At 41.3% G+C, this 20,670-nt stretch overlaps 1 protein-coding gene across 10 annotated transcripts in view; it reads right to left on the reverse strand.

The window, feature by feature from the left end:
- Window positions 1–6,470: 6,470 nt before the first annotated feature.
- The window catches only part of NTNG1 (netrin G1), a 374,749-nt gene continuing 360,549 nt past the window's right edge, over window positions 6,471–20,670 (reverse strand). For 7 of the 10 annotated variants that reach the window (XM_055146514.1, XM_055146511.1, XM_055146508.1 and 4 more), the window contains one exon: window positions 7,861–8,252. In XM_055146514.1, coding sequence (XP_055002489.1) covers window positions 7,999–8,252 — 254 coding nt within the window. In that variant the 3' untranslated portion in view covers window positions 7,861–7,998. Of the gene's footprint in view, window positions 8,253–20,670 lie in introns of all 10 variants that reach the window. The other 3 variants (XM_055146507.1, XM_055146506.1, XM_055146515.1) reach the window with 2 other exon arrangements.

Raw genomic sequence — 20,670 nt, forward strand, 5'->3', positions numbered from 1 at the left:
GTTCTAGGATCACACATTTTCTTTGCAAAAAAATTCTGAAAAGTGTGGGAATGAATAAATTTGAGCCCTTTCTAGCAAAATAAATATAGAGAAATCAGGGTAGGTTGTGCTTATCACAGCCCTGAGAACAGAATCAGAAACCAAATTATTTCAGATTCTTTTCAGACACACTTTTCAGAGTGTCAACATATTTCAGATGAAAGACTCTGACTCATTAAATCTATGTGGTAACATCCTAATAAGCAAGTCTCAAATCAACCAAATGTCTGTTTTGAATTAAAGGTAGTCTTGTTCAGTGTTGGTAATACAAGTATTTGGTTGCAAACATGTTGCATGCATTAAAGAGAAAATTAATATGAAAATATGTACATATTCATTTCAAATGAACAATGATTTGTTCTGGCTCCTACTGCTAGAAGATAGCTACCATTGATTTGGAATCAATATGATGCAAGAGACTTCTATTATCCAAATGTGTAGGCAAATATTTAAATTCTTCAGAAGCAGAGATTCTCCCAAGAGCTTTTTCCACCAAATCCTAAACAGAAAGGTTCATCAAGGGACCCAGAGAATGTAAGCATCCACTGGTTATATCAGAAATATACATGTTACCATGACATTTGATCATGTGGCACTGTATTGTAGCCAATATAGTTGTAATCTCGTTGATTAGAGAGGCTGCCCACCTCCGAGATGGTCAGACTTCTTTGTCAAAACCCTGAACGAACGGTTTGAGGCTCTCCATGTTCCTGGAGCGAGCAGATACCATTGGGCTACACTATCACAAGACAGGAATGAATAATGAATGGAGACATTACTGGCGCCCGCTCGAGCAAATCGAAGATCAACGGGATGACAAGTGACAAGTGACAGTTGTAATCTAGGTCACTGTTACTGCTACCTCATGTCTGGCTTCCAGAACAACTATAAAGGTATCACAATACATATATGTGACAGGGAACGTAGAAACCCTTCATCACAAAGGAGAGATACGGTCAGTGTAAAATAAAAGAAGAGCTGATAGCTGGAAAAGTGTGCTGTCAGGTGGCTCCTTGTGGCTGTCACTCATCACCTGGAAATTATGTACTAAGTATTTGGAGACCTTCCGCATTTCGAATAACTATTAATTGTAAGTTTGAAAGCCACCATCATTACACATTTTAAAGTCAGCCAAAAAATCATATAATCTGCCCTTTTCTCCAATAGAATTAATCTATTCAAACAACCAAACATAATCTAAAGCACTACACCAACACAATCTTCCCTCAGAGGAAGTCTGAGCTGGAGATGAAGTTCGATGGGTTTCTGTTCATTTGTTTGTTTGGGGTTACCCCCAGTGGTGCTCAGGTCTTGCTCCTGGCAGGGCTCAGGGGGACATTGAACCTGGATCAGCTGTGTGTAAGGCAAACAAGGCACCTGCTGGTCCAGGCCCCTGAAATCGGATATTTGAGTCATTTATTATGATGTGTTGGGCTGGGTCTCTCTGGCAGCAGGAGAGCCATTGATCTGCATGCATTCAGATTTGACTGCCTTCCCAATTATGAATTGTAATTACACAGGATGTAAACATGAGTTGGTGGTTGTAAACTGCTCTAACAGTTGTCACACCATTAATTTAATAAACACGATCTTTAGCTGGGGTCTTCCCAATTAGACATAGACTGACTGAAAGATACTTGCAAAGTCCTCATCCTCTACTTGGATCATATATAATTGCACATATATGTTTTTTCTCTTTTTTTTTTTTCTTCTCAAAGGGAGAGAAAAAGAGACTAAGAATGATGACACTAATCTCTTTGCCTTTAGTTGTTTATCATACCACGAAAGCCAAAACAATTACTCAGGGCTTCGTGGAGTGGGCCTGACTGGTAAACAGAACAATGCTATTTCCTTGGAGAGTGTATTCTTTCAAGCCCGCACACAGCAGAGGGAAAACCACTCCCCACAGACACAGCCCGCCTCCAGAGCAACAATACAAATGAACAAAAATGACATTATGTTCTTGCCTGCCGGGGGCAAAAAGAATCACCTATTCTTAACAGGCTGCAGGTGTGTGCTTTTCTGCCATTCCCTCCTTTTATTAGATTAGAATGGCTGCCCCCTTGTACCGGCAAAGCTGTAATGTGGTACTGTAAGGGCAGGATGGCGGGAGGATGTGCACGGTGGAACAGAATGTCTGTAACATAACCTGACATTTAGCGCCACGCAGGAATTTCAGACTCTATTCAGACAGATGTAGGAGGGTGGTAATTATTTTTTCTCTTTTCCAGTCAGGTTTTTCTTTTCCCCCATAGAAGTCATACTTCACTAATTAAATAATAGTTAAAATGACGTCTCGGAAAAAAAAGGGACTCGGTTTAGAAAATGGGAATTATTTTTACTTCCAATTCTCAGCAGTTTGCTTCAGCCAGCCTAGCTAAGTCTTTAGTGTTAACATAATTAGGTCTCACAGAATAATGGCCCATTTTACCAGCTATCATTTCAGGTTCATAAAAACATCACATAATTTTAAATGTTACTATTCCACTTTAATTCATCCATCAATTAAAGAGAGCTCTTGGGTGATGGGAAGAGACAGAGAGGGGAATTCTAATATTCATTAAATGCTTAACTATTTAAATCTACATAACACCCCTAAGATCTTTCCAGTCTCGGTCAGCTTGACTTAGGACCTACTTAAACATATATTAGGGGCAGATATTTTTCTTTGCTTTTGTTGTTGTTGGATTTTGTTTTGGTGCACGGGTGCTGAGGGGTTACTCCTGGTTCTGCACTCAGGAATCACTCCTAGCAGTGCTGGGGGCGGATCGAAATTGTGTTAGTTAGGTGTAAGGCAAGCTCCCTGCCTGCTTCGCTGTCACTCTGGTCCCATTCTTTGCTTTCTTTCCTTTTTCTGCTTTGATGGTGGTGGAGTGGGGGGGTTGGGCCATACCTGCTGGTGCTCAGAGCTTTCTCCTGGCTCTGTGTTCAGGGATCACTCCTGGTCGTGCATGAAAGGTCCTAAGCAGAACCAGGGGATCGAACCTGGGCTGGCTGGCTCCATGCCATGCAAGGGTCAACTCCTGTTCTATGTTTTTGGTCCTGCTGTTATTTTTCTCTGACATAATAGACCTCAAATAACTACATTTGAAAGCATTAATATAAAAAAATTCACAGATGTTATTTTCTCAGTTTTAGTTAGATACGATAATGATTTATACAAGGAATATGTCTATTCCTTAACTATTTGATCCTTCCAACACAAAATAAAAATGTGACTCACATTTCACCAGGTGTTATGAAGACTAAAAGTTCTCTATGTTCTGAATATTTTTGGTAAAAATTCAAAATCTTGGCATCTTTATTCTTCCCAGCATCATATTATGTCTGTGTGAAATATCTGTTGGGAATTTGCTGGCATCTATTGTAAGTAACTAAAGGGAAATTAAAAAACTATGTTTAGTGTAAAAAAAGTAAAATTACTATTGGTATTCTAAAATCTATATAAAAATGGTCATAACAGTCAAATATTTGTGCAAGATGAATATTTGCTATTTTTTAGAAAGATAATTGATTAGAATTAGTCTTGACTTCCTGAGGCTAAAACAGAAATGTTTACAATCAAACATGAGGATCAAAACTCTAAGGGTGTTCCTCATCTATATTTTTATTCCTATAGATCACTAGGGTTGCCCATTTGAGTTTTTTGAAAAAGAACCAAAATCCTAGAGTTTTACCTGATTATTCATTCACATTGCTCTATGCTGTTGCTGCCACCATCGTTACCTTTATCGATGAAGCCTGAAAATGAAGATGGTTAAAATGATTAGAAATCCTAGCTTAGGTTTTGGAAACTGAAACTTTCAATCACATCAGATCATAAATGCATAGAGTCTCTTCTGTAACAGCTATACAAAACTGTACTTAAAAGGGGCCACGCCTTCTTTATAATCCTACGAGCAATCAAGCAATCAAGCAGGTATTTTATTTAGTATTTGACATACGGGAGAGTATAGCAACCCCATTTCTCACATAGTACAGAGCATTCCATTTCAGAACACGAGGTCTGAACATTCTAAAAGTAATTGATTATTGGTGGTGTCGAGTGAAGGAAATGGGATAAAAGATGTGATATGAGAGTTTTCCTGCAGCTGCCCCCAGCCATCCCAAACTGCTCATATTCTAGTAAGACCGGGTCAGAGAGAAGAAAGGAACAGAGTTTTAATTATAGGAATCAGTGGGCTGTGACCCATAGGCATTCTCCCCATCTTTCTGTTAGTGGGCAATTTGTGTTAGTTTACATATGTAATTGTGGGGGACCTCATATAGTGTTCCCCTTCAGTCAGTCAATGTCCAGGTAGAGTGCCAATGGGAGTGATATACCACATGTCAAAATATATAAATGTTATATATCAAGCTAAGAGTGTTCAATAAAATATATATCATCCTGTGACTTTGACACAAATGCTTTCATAACAAGTGGGCACTCTACAGCTTTTGAATCTCTGTACTCCTCTGAGATCTGTGCTGGACACTGGCCCTGAGCTAACTCTAGTTTCTCTTCCTCCAACCCCTTCTTAGAAATTCCTGCCAGGAAAAAGACTGCTAGGGCCAGTCTTTTTTAAGCAAAAAAAAAAAAAAAAAGACTCTTTGCTTTTTTAAGCAAAAAAATAAAGACTCTTTTTGCTTGAAGGGGTCTCTCAGCATCCATCTGCAGCCATCAGACACTCCCATGCATATTCGCCCGTTATCACCCCTTGCGCTCAGAGAGATATGCACTCACAATTTTGTCCACCATCAGGAATTGGGTTCCCTCAGAAGAGACACACACACATGCTATCAGTGGGTGGAGGACTCTAGAATCAGGTCATTTAGAATCTTGGTGATTAAGATAAAGCAAAAGAGGGTCAGGATGAGCCCAGTAAGGGCCCTTTGTAAGGGACTAAATTTCCTTGTAGGTTATATTCAGGGTACGAAATGAATCACTGTTTATATTGCAACAGGACAATCTTAATTTCTTTCCTATAAACAGCAACACTTCTTACATAGTAGAATCTTTGGACAATGATTCAAGCTTATTCTCATTAATGCTGTGATGGAAGTTATCATGTTTATCAGAGGTATCAGAGGTAAGCTTGACGGACTTTCCTATTTGAGACTATAACCCACTGCAAACGCTGATTCAGAGAGAGACTAAGTAAGAATTAGTACATGAAGGTGTGAACAACTTAGAACCCACTTTTCAATTCGGTCCTGTTCTTAGAACATAATATAGTAGCTGGAGCTAGCTTTATAAAAGTGATGGAAAGCAGATGAATAAAATCCACGGAGTTGGGTTTTCTTCAAAGGAATAGACTCTTTAGAAGGACTTGAGAATCCGTATTCAAAAGAACATTTCATTTCCATTTTTTATATACCTAAAAGTGAATTTTTATTAAAAGCAGATCACATCATTTCAGGAAATTCAGAAAAACTTTATCTAAGCACACTGAACACCAGATATTCCTCATCAATTTAGATTTCTGGAGCCTCCTAATGATAAAATGCAGATGAATTGATTTAAATCAGGTCTCATTAAATTTGAGAATTAAGCTTTTGGAATCCCATGTATTGAAATGTGTAGACTCTGATTCCTGAGCACTGGGACAAAGCCATAAGTGAAAAATGATAAAGTGCATCTTTGCTAGAAATAACAGTCTGCCTTTGGTTTGCGCTAATAAACTATAAGACAACTTAAATTCCAATTTTAATATTAGAAATCCACCTCATTATAAGTAATCTCAAACTATGTATGCTACTGGCATTTTTGTGTGTACTCTTTGGTGAGTCTGAATCATAATTTGCTGTTTATGCTTCTAATGTAAATCTTCAATTTCTGGTTGACCACTCTGGCATTAAGCCAGAACTCTAATTTATTTCCATCGTTTCTTATTTCTTATATCAAAAGAGACTGTTGGTTTGAATAACAAACATTCAATCGACTTAGACGTGGGGTGGCAGGCAGCACAGGCATTACCTGTTTACCTTTTATTGCCTTCTTTGAATTGGCTTTTCTGGGAACAAAACCAATAAGACAGCCTGTTCCTTCATCTAGCTTTTACTCAGGTTATTTATTGGAAGATATTTCCCCCATGCCCCCCAATTTCAGCAAGAAAGGGTGGTGACCGGGGGTAAGGAATTCAGGCTGGAAGTAGGTTTTTGACCTGATGCCAACATAGGTGATTTCTCTACCAAGTCATGTAGGACTTCATTGTCCTTAAGACTCTGGCTCGGGCTGATAATTGTTTCTGATTCCAGGAGATGCTGCTGCTAACACATTTGTAACCGGTAAGATAGCAGTGTGCTAGGAATGGAATACACACTGTTTCAGCTGCTTTTAAGACTTCGCAGTGGTTCTTCTGCCTCCCTCCTCCCCCTCCTCCGCCCCCCCTTGCTGTCTGGCACAGTAATTGGCCTAATAAAAGGCAGAAACAAGAATTTATTACACCTCGGGCGGTACTTAAAACAAACTTTATTCTCAGGAACAGCAGTTATGTCTACTGGCTGCTGTATATTTTGATATTTCCTCTAAATACTTAGTTTGAATATATTCAAAGTCAAACTGCAAATCACTCAATTTCCCTGCTACTTCCCTGGTTCCCCAGGTTGTCTCTATGATACTCCATGTAAACACTGTATTTGGAAAGATACATAGACCAGCATCCCTGGAGTCACATGATCACATCAATCTGTGGAAATAGCATGACTTAAAAATAAAAGTCTCTTAGTGCTCTGCCAACAAGCTTTGGCATAATCTTGGCAATCACTTAGGTTTTTTATTTTTTATTTTTTTGCTGTTATAATTTTTCCCAAGTGGAAATAGTCTCATATTTTGCAGAAGTTGTCCAAGCTAGTGAACATCAATCCATCTTCCTGGATACTAAATTCGTCAGCTGAATGTATTCAGTCCACACAGAAATCAGTAAAGTGAGTGTGAAGCCGCTTGGCTGTTGCTCCTCTCATCTTAAGAAACGGCAATACGAATTCCTGAAATTGTTTATGCAGGAATTTTTATTCTTTAAATCTTCCAGTGTTAAAGCAACAAGAAAACACTTAGAATGTCCTTTGGTGGAATCTTATTACACTTGTTCTATATGTAAACTGATATTCTTTGATGCCAGCACGTTCGTTGCCCTTACAGAGAGATCTCTGCACAGTGAAACAAAACAGAACAAAAGAGGACAAAATAAAAGGTCAGTCTTTGCTGATTCCAATCAGATACATGAAACAGATTGTCTGGTAACACAAATTGGCAAGAATACAAAAAATCTACATATTACAGTATTTCAAGAAAAATAACTTCATTTGAATACAAAAGGGGAGATACACTTTCTGGTTTCCTAGTGCCACTCGGGGACGTGGGTGTGTGCTCGCACTGCGGTGGCTCGGCGCTGCTAAGATACACGGGGCACGAGGGCTTGCGCGTCTGGAGGGGCGGTTACACGTGTGCATTACTAACATCAGACAAAGAAATCTTTCAACCAACAAGGGCGACAGAGCAACGTTCACTAAAGCACAGGTCGGAGGGGGTGGGGGCCGGAGCGGGCCGGCAGGGCAGCTGGGAACACGTCTGCCCGGGCCCGCAGTGCGCGCTGCCTGCTGCGAAGGATGCTCCTGTTTGGTCGGTCCGCGAGCCGGGCCGGGGCGCGGGGCCGCACCCGGTGGAAGCAGCAAACGCTTGTGTTCGTTTTGTTTCGTTTGGAAGTTGGCGGGTCGGTGGGTGGGTCCTTCCTGCGGGGGGCGGGGGCGGTCGCAGCCTTGTCTCCCCTGGGCAATCGAGTCTGCAGTTGGCCGTGCGCTCTGCGGTGCCCGGAGCCGCGCGCGCTGCCGCCTCCCGAGCCGGGGGTGGGCGGTCCGGGCCCGGGGGTGCAGCCCAGGCTGGGGCTATGGCTTGGTGCAGTCCGGCCGTCCCGAGGGCGCGCGGTGCCCGGGCGGCGCGTCCAGGCGCGCGTCTCCGGGGCGCGGGGCGGCGCGGGCGCCTTAGAGGGGCCGCGCGCGGGCGGCGGCCAGCGGGGCCAGCAGGGCCAGCAGGGCCAGCAGGGCCAGCAGCTGCGGGCGGGGGGCCGGCGGGGTCCCGGCCGAGCCCGAGCCCGCGGGGCCGCAGCCGCCGGCCTCCTCGCAGCGCGGCTTCTCGCACAGGATGCCCGTGTACGCGGCGGGGCACACGCAGCGCACGTTGTTGTGGCACGTCCCTCCGTTCTGGCAGTGCAGCAGTTCGTTGTCGCAGACGTTGGCTGCAGGGCGGGGGGCAGAGAAGCAGAATCAATTTGAGATCATCGGGTATATCGTGTTCCCAGCTTTAAAAAAATTAAAAAAGAAAAAAAACCCATCGATCTTGGGCTCTCCCCAACCCCCACCCCGACCCACCACCACCAATTAAGCGTGTGACTCCGATTTCCAAACAAATGTAGTTTGCTGCCTTTGTTTTGATCATATTAGTCCTTTTCGTATAGATTTTTTTTTCTTTTGCTGCAGCCTTGGATATTAACATTGTCCATTTCAGGGCATCGAATACACAGTACTGCGATGCTCCTGCCTGGGCAGTCTCTTCTCCTGGAACTGGGGCCTACGGTGAACTCCAGGGTTTTTCTTTTTTTTTTTTTTTTTCCTTTTTTTTCTTTTTTTTTCTTTTAGTTTTTAAAGGACAACTGCCTGATATAAGAATGCAGAGCTTTGAAGTCAGATGAATGATAATTAAAATGCAGAGTAGGATTGCTAGAATGACCGAGAACCTCTCAGAGGAGGGCTCTCCTGCCCGCAGGTGATTCTGGCAGCGCATGCGGGGAGACAGAAGCTGAAGGGGGACAAAGGGGACCGGGTGGGAGGAGGGAAGGAGGGTAGCGGGGCAGGGGATGGAGAGAAGGCAGCATGCTCTAGGCAGGCGGCAGCCAGGTTGGAAGAAAGAAAAGCTGCTTCATGGAAGGAGCGTGAGGAAGAGCAGTCACATTTGCTCCTGACAGCCTATTAGGATATTTATGGCCTTGTAAATACCAGTAGTCCAGGCCAAGGTTACCTTGGTACCTGGGACTAGTAAACGCAGTAGTGAAACCCTGATTACCAACATTTCACCATGTCCATCAATTAATCGAATTGGCTTTAATAAACCGAGACAAGCAATTCCAGAGACTAAAATGCATTCATGTTTCCTGTCATGTAACTTTCATCTCTAATAATTTATTTCTTCAGAATTCTGTTTATCCTCATTAGTTCCATGTCTCCTGTTCTTTTAGAGAAATCAAGGTTTCACTGATTTAGCAGAATGTTAAATAGAACCCAGGGAAATTAAAGCAACAACAAAGAGTAAGAGAGCCAAGAACAATTCCCAGCAACATATGCTGCGTAAGCACTTAATATATAGAATCTTTCTGGAATGAACGGGTGGGGGCAGGACAGGGGGCTTTTTACCTGTCATAACATTTTTTTCTTATTTCCAAAAAAAAAATGTCATGGTCAGACTTCCAAATTTCTCTCTCTCTTTTTCTCTCTCTCTCTCTCTCTCTCTCTCTCTCTCACACACACACACACACACACACACACACACATACAAACACTCAACTCACTCCAGTCACTCTTCATCACTCTTCATATTACTGTCAAGTGCCCCCCCCAATGTAATGATTTAATGGACAATAGTTACCTTTCCATTCATCATGTTCAATAATCATGGCATCTTCAAAAGAAACTTCTCACAAACAAACATGCTAATGTTCTGTATGTAAATGAACTGAGAAGAGATGGTGGTAGATGTTCAACTAGTAATAGTGTCTACATCATAGGGGGCTCTGTTACTACCTTCCACAATTCCTTGGTGTCCTCTTATATGGTTCCAAAATGCATTGATTGGTATAATTTTCAAAATAGCTAGTGTTTGCTGTCTGTAAATATCAGAAATTATTATTAAGTCCTAGTAAATCCTTTAGGCTCAAAATTTTGACACTATTGAGTGCTTTAGGGGTTCTGATCATTATTTTAAGTAGCTCTCATTGGGTGACTACAAATTCATGATTGTTATACCCAAATTATAGTATTATGAATCATTAAAAATATACAGCCTGCAAGTATGAGACAAAGTCTACCTATGTAGATATTCATGGTCAAAACTGACAAAAAGTTCCCTTTTCCCTCTTTTGGGAAGGGGCTATTGTTAATTTGGAAAGCACAAATAGGTTTTCTGGATTTAGTTTGCTTACACTTTAGGAAATATCTGTTTAATTGGGGCAACATGGAATAAACAGATCCAATAACTGTTTCCATTTAAAGTTAAAGATTCTCAGCATTTCTTGTTCTAGGCAGCAGATTGCTGAATGGGATATTTCCTTTCATTTGGGTGCAGAAGTAGGGGAATATCTGTTCCATCAATATCGATAATTGCTTGCCTTGAATAATTGAGAAGAAATCAATAGTTAATTAAATATCACTCCCCCTTACAAAAAAAAAAGCAATTTTTCTTCTTCTTAGACCTGAATGTAAATCAGCTGTTCAACAGAGGTTTCTTCTCTGTCCCCCAGCCTCCTGAAACTGTTGACTAAGTTAAAATTTAGTATCTTTCCAACATTTAAATAATTTACTAGTTAGTGTTGATGATTGTGTTGTTTAACGCATATACAAGGAACAGATATAAGAGAGATCAGTAAGCTCATAAATTGGGGTTATAAATTTTTGATTATGGGATATATAGATGAATAAAGTAATATGCTTCATCACGTTTTAATTTCACCACATCTCATTCTTCACTCTAAGATAGATTACATTTGATCTACCACTGAGCCACTTCCCCAGCTTTTAAAGCTGAAGCTTTAACTTTTTGGGGGGGGTGGGGGGGTCGGTATTTGGCCACACATGAGATGCTCAGGGCTTACTCCTGACTGCACTCAGGAATTGCTCCTGGAGGTGCTCATGGGACCATATGGGATGTCGGGAATTGAACCATGGTCAGCAGCCAGGCCAGCGCATCAGCCCATGGTACTTATCTCTCTGGGGGAGGGGGCATTCAGGGCTGTGCCAGGCATTAATTAGGAGAATGGGAGGGAGATGTGGTGCCAGGGATTGCAAGCTGGCCCTTTGCATTGCAAAAGACACATACTCCAACACTTAAAGCTACTTTTCTGAATAACTCCTACAGCCTTTTTATAACTTTTATTTTTTGCTGGCGTCAGGGATCAAACTCACACATGTAAAGCCAGAGCTTTACCACTGAGCCATATCCTTGTCTATCTCTTGATTGTGTGATTCCTTGAACAAACAGAACTTTTCAACATGTACACGGCTCCTTGGGAATTACATGCTAGAAATGCCTATACATCTACCTATATATCTTACCTGTTATTCATAAACTTATGTTCCATGTTATGGCTAACCACTTTAATTTTCACAATAAGCTACATTTTAGCTTTATAGTTAACAAAATATTGCTTAAAATATAGACTTTGAGGTACTTTTGAATCAAATTGTGATTATTCATGGATAAACTCAGTGATTAATAAATATTGAGCTCTTTAATCTGTGCAATCTTGTACTAAATACAGCAAAGGACATAAAAGAAATCAAAAGCCTGATCTCTGCTCTTATAGAGTTCAAATCTGGTTAGAAAGATTTTCCACATAAGAAATACACTAATAGTCCTTTCATTTAAATGCTCTTATCAATTTCCATACAGCTAGACCAACATCTGTTGTTTGCCAGGAACCTTGCTAACTTTTATGGTCTTAACTCTCCCTATCCTAAAAGACTTAACCATTTGATAGAAAATAAATAAACATATTCAAAAATAACTGCCATACAATTTTAAAAAGACTCTAAAGGAAATATTTGCAAATATGTAAGAGAACTCCAGTGATGATAAGGACTTACTCTGAGGAATAGGAGAGAAGATTATAGAAAAAAGGTTGTATTTGAACTATGGTGTGCAGCAGACAGAGCCTGGTAGAAAGCCTGTAGGTGGGTTAGAAATCCTCTGGATGGGGAACCGCACGAGCAAAGCAAGAAGATTTGAAAGTGCCTTGTGTTGGGTATTGCCCTTCAATGTTAAATCCACTTTTACTTCTCATGTTGAGGCTAAACCCCTGTAGGGTGCCACTTGGTTCCTAGCAACAGGGAATGTAAGAGGGAATGAAAAAAGTATGGAGGAAGGAAATCTTTTTCTTTTCCTGTTTGATGGCCTTACAGTACTGTTCCAGCAATGGTTCTTCCTCGCCAAAGCAGTATTTGGTTCTGGGTACTCAAACTTATAAGAATCATCTTTATTAGACTCTTGCCACAGTTTCTGCACCAACTTGACAATGTTTCACTATTCATTCCCTAGAGGCTTAAGTCCACAGCCCCTAGAGTTCTGGTCCAGCAGCTTAGACAGCAGCATCACCCAGGCACTGTTCTCGGAGACAATGTTCTCTGGTCTCAAGTTTGTGGAATGTCTCCTCCAGACACCATTTCTAATAACGCCTTTCTCCCTTCAGTCCTCAGCTCAACAGGGATAGTTGATCCTACTTAAATTTACTACTACGTCTGACTTATTTCGGTATCTTCTTTGGGGGAAAGGAGGGTGAGAACATGCTCAGCAATGCTCAGGGCTTACTCCTGGGTCTATGCTAAGGGATCAGTCTTGTTGGGGTCTCAGGAGACCATATGGGGTACAGGGAATTGAATCCAGGTCTACCATGTGCAAGGCAAACACCTTACCAGTTGCACTAGCTCTCCATCCCTATTTCAGTTTCTTCTTATTTTTATTTTATCCTTTTAAGGGGGGGGGCGTGCTTGGCAGTGCTTAGAGTTTATTCCTGGCTCGCACTCAGGCGACACTGCTGGCGGTGCTCGGGTGACCACCTGGGAGGCGGGGGATCCAACCCAGGTCAGCTGTGTATAAGGCAAGCGGCTTACCCACTGGAGCATCTCTCTGGTCCCAGTGTCTTCTTATATTTAAATTCTAAATGGACTTGAATTATTGTCTTTCATGAATTCTCCCAGTCAAAATACCTAGTGTGAGGCTTGGGCTCCGCCCCGAGTGCTTGAGTGCGTGCTTTGGAGGTCCTGCATTTCATCCTCACCAGACTCCTCGTAGGCCTCTTAGCACCATGGGCAGCAGCCCCGAGCACAGTGCTCAAAATAGCTCGCCCACCACACTGGGTATGTGCCCCGCCCCCGAAAACATAAAAGAAAAAGAAATCATAGTGTGGCTTCAGTTCTCTGCATGAAGCCTGTGTGAGAGGCCTGTGGAGTGTGTTAGGATTCCTGATGTAAAGGGTGGGAGAGTGGATGATGAACATGCTGGTGTGGTTATACAGAGAGAAAACGCAGAGCAGAAAGTCAACCGGTGTGGGTTAGAGCAATAATGCTGCAGGCAGGGGTAGGCCAGAGCAGTGAGTAAACAAAATGGGCAGACTGAAGGCATCAATGCCTAAGAGAGGCTTTCAGGGTCCCATTTTGAGCATTTGGATCACAATAAATAATTTTGGGCAGGGGTGGGGCTCCACCCCTGCTGTGCTCAGGGATCATTCCTGGTGGTGCCTGGGGTGCCATATTCTTTTAGGAATCAAACCATGGTCAACTGCATGCATGGCAAGCACTTTACCCCCTGTGATATTTTCCCAGTCCCATAAGGATATAATTACTAAGAAAAGAAGATTGGAGGGGCTGGAGCGATGTACAGCAGGTAGGACGTTTACCTTGCACGTGGCCGATCTGGGTTCAATCCCCAGCATCCCATATGGTCCCCCAAACACTGCCAGGAGTAATTCCTGAGTGCAGAGCCAGGAGTAACCCCTGAGCATTGCTGGGTGTGACCCAAAAAGCAAAAAAATCAAAAAGAAAAGAAAAAAATTGGAAGAAGAGTTTGATCAGAGAAAAGGAACTTATAGAGGAAACACTAACTTATGAGCTTCTATAAGCTCTTCTTTTATTTTTTTTGTTTTTGTTTTTGTCTTTGAACAGAGCACAGGGACTACTCCTGGCTCTGCTCGGCGGACCCTACAGGATGCCAGATCAAACCCAGATTGATCTTATTCAAGTCCAGAACCCTGCAACTGTGCTATCACTCCAGCCCCATAGACTCTTAAGAGATTTTGTAAATTAATTGGGAAAGCAAGTCACTGATTCAGGAGTAGATCATTCTAAGGATATAGATTTGGAACAGGTGATGGTGATCTTTGTGACAAAAGTTTGGGTGAAACCCTTTCTATTATGGATCTTACCATGGTAGACACTATATGAAGTGGATGGAACTGCAGAGAGCACACCAAGAAAAAAGGTTCAAGATATGCTAAAAAGTCAATAAAATGCAGTGCTCAAATGATGGCATGAAATCCATTATAAATTTTTTTTAGCTGGGTAAGAAAAATATGCAAGATATGCATTGTATGTCCTCAGTTGAATCTCACAAAAGAGAATTTGGAATAGCTAGCAAAAGGACTGGGGAAATTTGATGAATTAACTTTTAGAGGAAATGTCTGTCAGTCTAAACTTGTGGTTTACAGGTGGGGATGATTTTTTTCTCTCAAGGACACCTGGTAATGTCTGGAGACACTGTAGGTCAGATATTACTAAATATTTCTCAATGCAGAGGAAAGTCTCTCAAAACATTCACTCTCAAGTAATGCTAGAAGAAAATTGATTAATGTCTGAACCAAAGTGTCAGTACCCGTGATAGTGAATAGCTATCCCTTATTACTAGCACCAGTTGTAGTTGAGTAGCTGTCCCAAAATATAAATTGAGGAAAAGAGAAGGAAGATGTTTTGGCAATTTTAGTCCAGAGAGAGACAATGAGTCACATAGAGCCCAAGGAAAGTACATACAAGGGCCAGGAGGATTTCCCCATATCTGGAAGACTGTTTCATGAGCGGAGGGGAGAAGGCATATGGAATGGAGAAGGAATCACTAAGAAAATGATGGCTAGAGGAGTCAGTCGGGATGGGAGATGTGTGCTGAAAGTAGATAATGGACCAAACATGATGACCTCTCAGTGTCTGTGTTGCAAGCCATTATGCCCAAAAGTAGAGAGGGAATATGGGGATTACTGTCTGCCATGGAGGCAGGGGGAGGATGCAGAGGGGGAGTATACCCAGGATATTGGTAGTGGGGAATGTGCACTGGTGGAGGGATGGGTGTTTGATCATTGTGAGACTGCAACCCAAACATGAAAGCTTGTAACTATCTCGCGGTGATTCAATAAAATTAAAAAAAATTATATATGACTATTAAGTACTTAAGATTGAAATATGAGTGAATTTTGTTCTTGGAGAAATAACGACGGAAGATGAAGCTCTAACATAGCATCTTTAGTACCGCATGAAACATCATGATAACAGGAACCCAAATCCCCCTTACTATACAGTCTGTGTTATTCTTTCTTAACAGGAGCCATTCAAACAGAGCTTAGAAGACATTTCAGAAACTATTTAAGCAAGATCTAGATGAGGAAAGTGATAGCAATTTAGGGTGGTACTAGGAGCAGAGTCCAGATCTTCCAGCTTCCAGATAACTGCCCACAACTATGAAAAGAACAGAGGGGAAAAGAGCAGGATTAGTATTGCAGTGTCACACTCTGTGCTCCTCAAGAGACACTGCAGTGGTTGGGGCAATAGTACAGTGGGTAAGGCGCTTGCCTCACATGTGGCCAACCTGGGTTCAATCCCTGGGATCCCTTATGGTCCCCTGACCATGGCCAGGAGTGATCTTGGTGTGCAGAGTCAAGAGTAACACCTAAGCATTGATGGTGTGGCCTCCAAACCAACCAAACACACAAACAAAACAAAATAAAACTGTGTAGACAGTACTTTGATAGATTCTCAGTAGATTTTCAGTATTTGTGTTGACCAGCTGCTCTGCTTTGTACACAATTTCGACTAGGTAGTGTTCTCTATTGGTAGAGTTAAATATAAAATCTCTGGAATTTTAACACATTCTGGCACAGCTTCAAATATGAATCAGCTCATACATAAAACATAATAAAAAACACTGAAGGCCTAGGATGGGAATGGAGAATGTGCTGTTTCTGATATACACGAAAGACAGTCATTTAGTCATCATAATTTCTAACAGGGAACTTCATAATTCCACTCAATATAAAGTTCCAGGCATCCAGGAGCAAAGGATAGGATGACATGAAGATAAGTTTCTATCTAGTGACACACATTGTTGAGATAAAAAAAATCTGGACCGTGGATATAATTTTGTGGCAGAGTGCATGCCACCCATGTGTAAGGTCCTTTCTATGATCCCCAGCGCTCACCACCCTGCAAAAATAAATAAATAAGCACACAAAAAATCCCACTAAACCAAACAAAAAGTCTTGGCACAAAAGTCAGATCAAAATGGATTAAAGACCTCAACATCAGACCAGAATCAATAAGGTACATTGAAGACAAGGTCAGCAAAACCCTCCGCAATATTGAAGCTAAATTCGAAAGCCTGTATGCCACAAAACAAGAAAACCTAAAAGAAATGGATGAATTTCTTGATTCCTACAACCTCCCAAGAATGAACAAAGAAGACTTGCAATACCTGAATAGACCCATTAATATTAAGGAAATTGAAAATGTAATAAAAAATCTCCCCAAAAGCAAAAGCCCAGGTCCAGAGGGATTCACTGGTGAATTCTATCAAACATTTAAAGAAGGCCTGTTGCCAGTTCTCAAGCTTTTCCAGGAAATTGAACTCTCCCAAACAGTTTCTATGAAGCACACATCTCCCTAATACCAAAAGCAAACAAAGTGTTGGTATACAACATCCCATAATCTCAGGCCTAGTTAGGCCTGGATGTAAACGGTTTATGTTTTGGTTACTGTAACTTTAAATGGCGGTTACTGTTTCCATTGGTTGATTTGCATATTCGCCTATGTGGCTGAATATGATTGGTTTATATGTTAATTTAATAAATAAAAGGAGGTTGAACAGGCTGCTCTCCAGCAGGCCATAACACAAAACCTCTGGAGGCAGTCCTGTGATCCTCCCCCAAAAATGTATATTTCTTCTGCTAGTAAAGTGCCTCTGACTCTCCGGTAAAATTGCAACATTGTTGCAAGACAAAGAAACCACTAAGGAAGAAAATTATAGACCAATATCCCTGATGAACATCGATGCAAAGATCCTCAACAAAATATTAGCAAATAGGATCCAACAACTCATCAAAAAGATTATACACCATGACCAAGTGGGATTCATCCCGGGGATGCAAGGATGGTTTAACATTCGGAAATCAATCAACATAATCTATCATATCAACAAAAGTAAATATAAAAACCATATGATCATATCAATAGATGCAGAGAAAGCATTTGACAATATCCAACATCCGTTCATGATGAAAATCCTCACCAAAATGGGTTTTGGAGGAACTTTCCTCAAGATGTTGCCATCTACCACAAGCTTATGGCAAGCATTATCCTCAATGGGGAAAAACTAAGGGCCTTCCCTCTAAGATCAGGCACAAGACAAGGATGCCCACTCTCACCACTTCTCTTCAATATAGTACTGAAAGTACTTGCGATAGCTGTTAGACAAGAAAAAGAGATTAAGGGCATCCAGATAGGAAAGGAAGAAATCAAACTCTCACTATTTGCAGACGATATGAGGAAAGGGACATGAAAAAAGCAATCCCGTTCACAATCGTGCCCCAGAAAGTCAAGTACCTCGGAATCAGCTTAACCAAGGAAGTAAAAGACCTCTACAAAGAAAACTATAAAACGCTACTCCCTGAAATAAAAGAGGACATAAGGAAATGGAAACATATACCCTGCTCATGGATAGGGAGAATCAATATTGTCAAAATGGCAATACTCCCCAAAGCATTATATAGATTCAATGCGATCCCTATAAGGATACCCATGACATTCTTCAAAGAAACGGATCAAGCAATCCTAAAATTCATATGGAACAACAAATGCCCACAGATAGCTAAAACAATTCTTGGGAAAAAGACGATGGGAGGCATCACCCTCCCCAATCTAAAACTTTACTACAAAGCATTAACAATTAAAACAGCATGGTAATGGAATAAAGGCAGAGCTGTAGACCAATGGAACAGGGTGGAATATCCCTACACACAACCCCAAATTATGATCATCTAATCTTTGATAAGGGAGCAAGAGATGTGAAGTGGAGCAAGGAAAGCCTCTTTAACAAATGGTGCTGGGACAACTGGACAACCACATGGAAAAGAATGGGCTTAGACCTCGACCTGACACCATGCACAAAAGTCAGATCAAAATGGATTAAAGACCTCAACATCAGACCACAAACCATAAGCTACATTGAAGACAAGGTGGGCAAAACCCTCCACGATATTGAAGATAAAGGTATCTTCAAAGATGACACGGAACTAAGCAATCTAGCAGAAACAGAGATCAACAAATGGGACTACATTAAACTAAAAAGCTTCTGCACCGCAAAAGATGCAATGACCAAAATACAAAGACTATCTACAGAATGGGAAAGGATATTTACACAATACCCATCAGATAAGGGGTTGATATCAAGGGTATATAAAACACGGGTGGAACTCTACAAGAAGAAAACATCCGACCCCATCAGAAAATGGGGCGAACAAATGAACAGAAACTTTTCCAAGGAAGAGATACGAATGGCCAAAAGGCAGATGAAAAAGTGCTCTACATCACTAATCATCAGGGAGATGGAGATCAAAACAACCATGAGATACCACCTCACACCACAGAGACTGGCACACATCCAAAAGAACAAAAGCAAGAACTGTTGGAGAGGATGTGGGAAGAAAGGGACACTTCTAAACGGCTGGTGGGAATGCCGACTGGTTCAGCCCTTTTGGAAAACAATATGGACAATTCTCAAAAAATTAGAAATTGAGCTTCTATTTGATCCAGCAATACCACTGCTGGGAATATATCCCAGAGAAACAAAAAAGTATAGTCGAAATGACATCTGCACTTATATGTTCATCGTGGCACTGTTTACAATAGCCAGAATCTGGAAAAAACCCAAGTGCCCAAGAACAGATGACTGGTTAAAGAAACTTTGGTACATCTATACAATGGAATACTATGCAGCTGTAAGAAAAGATGAAGTCATGAACTTTGCATATAAGTGGATCAACATGGAAAGTATCATGCTAAGTGAAATGAGTCAGAAATAGAGAGACAGACATAGAAATATTGCACTCATCTGTGGAATATAGAAGAACAGAGTAGGAAACTAACACCCAAGAATAGTAGAAATAAGTACCAGGAGATTGACTCCATGCTTGGACGCTGGCCTCACATTCTGGAAAGAGGGCAGCTCAGATAGAGAAGGGACCACCAAGTAAAATGTGGTTGGAGGCCATGTGGAGGGGAGGGTGACGCGTACTGAATGTAGACTAGAGACTGAACACAATGGCCACTCAACACCTTCATTGCAAACCACAACACCTAATTAGAGAGAGAGAACAAAAGGAAATACCCTGCCACAGTAGCAGGGTGGAGTGGGAGGAGATGGGATTGGCGGGGGGGGGGGGGTGAGGGATGCTGGGTTTATTTGTGGTGGATAATGGGCACAGTTAAGGGATGGGTTCTTGAACTTTGTATGAGGGAAACATGAGCACGAAAATGTATAAATTTGTAATTGTACCCTCACAGTGATTCACTAATTGAAAAATAAAAAAAAAAAACTGAAGCTAAAGGTATCTTCAAAGATGACACTCCACTGACCAACCAAGTGTAAACAGAGATTAACAAATGGGACTATATTGAACTAAGAAGCTTCTGCACCTCAAAAGATACAGTGACCATAATACAAAGACAATCTACAGAATGGGAAAGGATATTCACTCAATACCCATCTGATAAGAAGTTGATATCAAGGGTATACAAGCACTGGTTGAACTGTACAAGAAGAAAACATCCAACCCCATCAGAAAAAGGGTAGATGAAATGAACAGAAACTTTCTCAAAGAAGAAATATGAATGGCCAAAAGGCACATGAAAAAATGCTCTTCATCACTAATCATCAGGGAGATGCAGATCAAAACAACTATGAGATACCACCTCACACCACAGAGACTGGCACACATCCAAAAGACAAAAGCAACCAGTGTTGGCATGGATGTGGGAAGAAAGGGACTCTCCTACACTCATAGTGGGAATGCCGACTGGTTCAACCCTTTTGGAAAACAGTATGGATGCTTCTCAAAAATTAGAAATTGAACTCCCATTTGACCCAGCAATACAATATCTGGGAATATATCCCGGAGATGCAAAAAAGTATAGTAAAATGATATCTGCATTTGTATGTTCATTGCAGCACTGTTTACATTAGCTAGAATCTGGAAAAAACTCGAGTGCCCGAGAACAGATGACTGGTTAAAGAAACTTTGGTACATCTACACAATGGAATACTATGCAGCTGTTAGAAAAGATGAAGTCATGAAATTTGTATATAAGTGATTCAACATGGAAAGTATCATGTTAAGCGAAATGAGTCAGAAAGAGAGGGACAGACATAGATTGCATTCATATGTGGAATATAAAGTAGCAGAGAGGTACGAGCTTGCAATGATGCAACTTCTGGCAGAAATTTCTCTGGACTTAGTTACTAAAATACTAAAATACAGAAATCCAAATCCTCATGGCTGCTATTGTAGCCATACGACCTCATATCTCTTCATTCTCAGCAGTGGAAAACAAATTATCAAATGCTTCCTTTCCAGCAGG

This window comes from Sorex araneus, chromosome 8, assembly GCF_027595985.1.
Source record: "Sorex araneus isolate mSorAra2 chromosome 8, mSorAra2.pri, whole genome shotgun sequence".
Classification (NCBI taxonomy): Eukaryota; Metazoa; Chordata; class Mammalia; order Eulipotyphla; family Soricidae; genus Sorex; species Sorex araneus.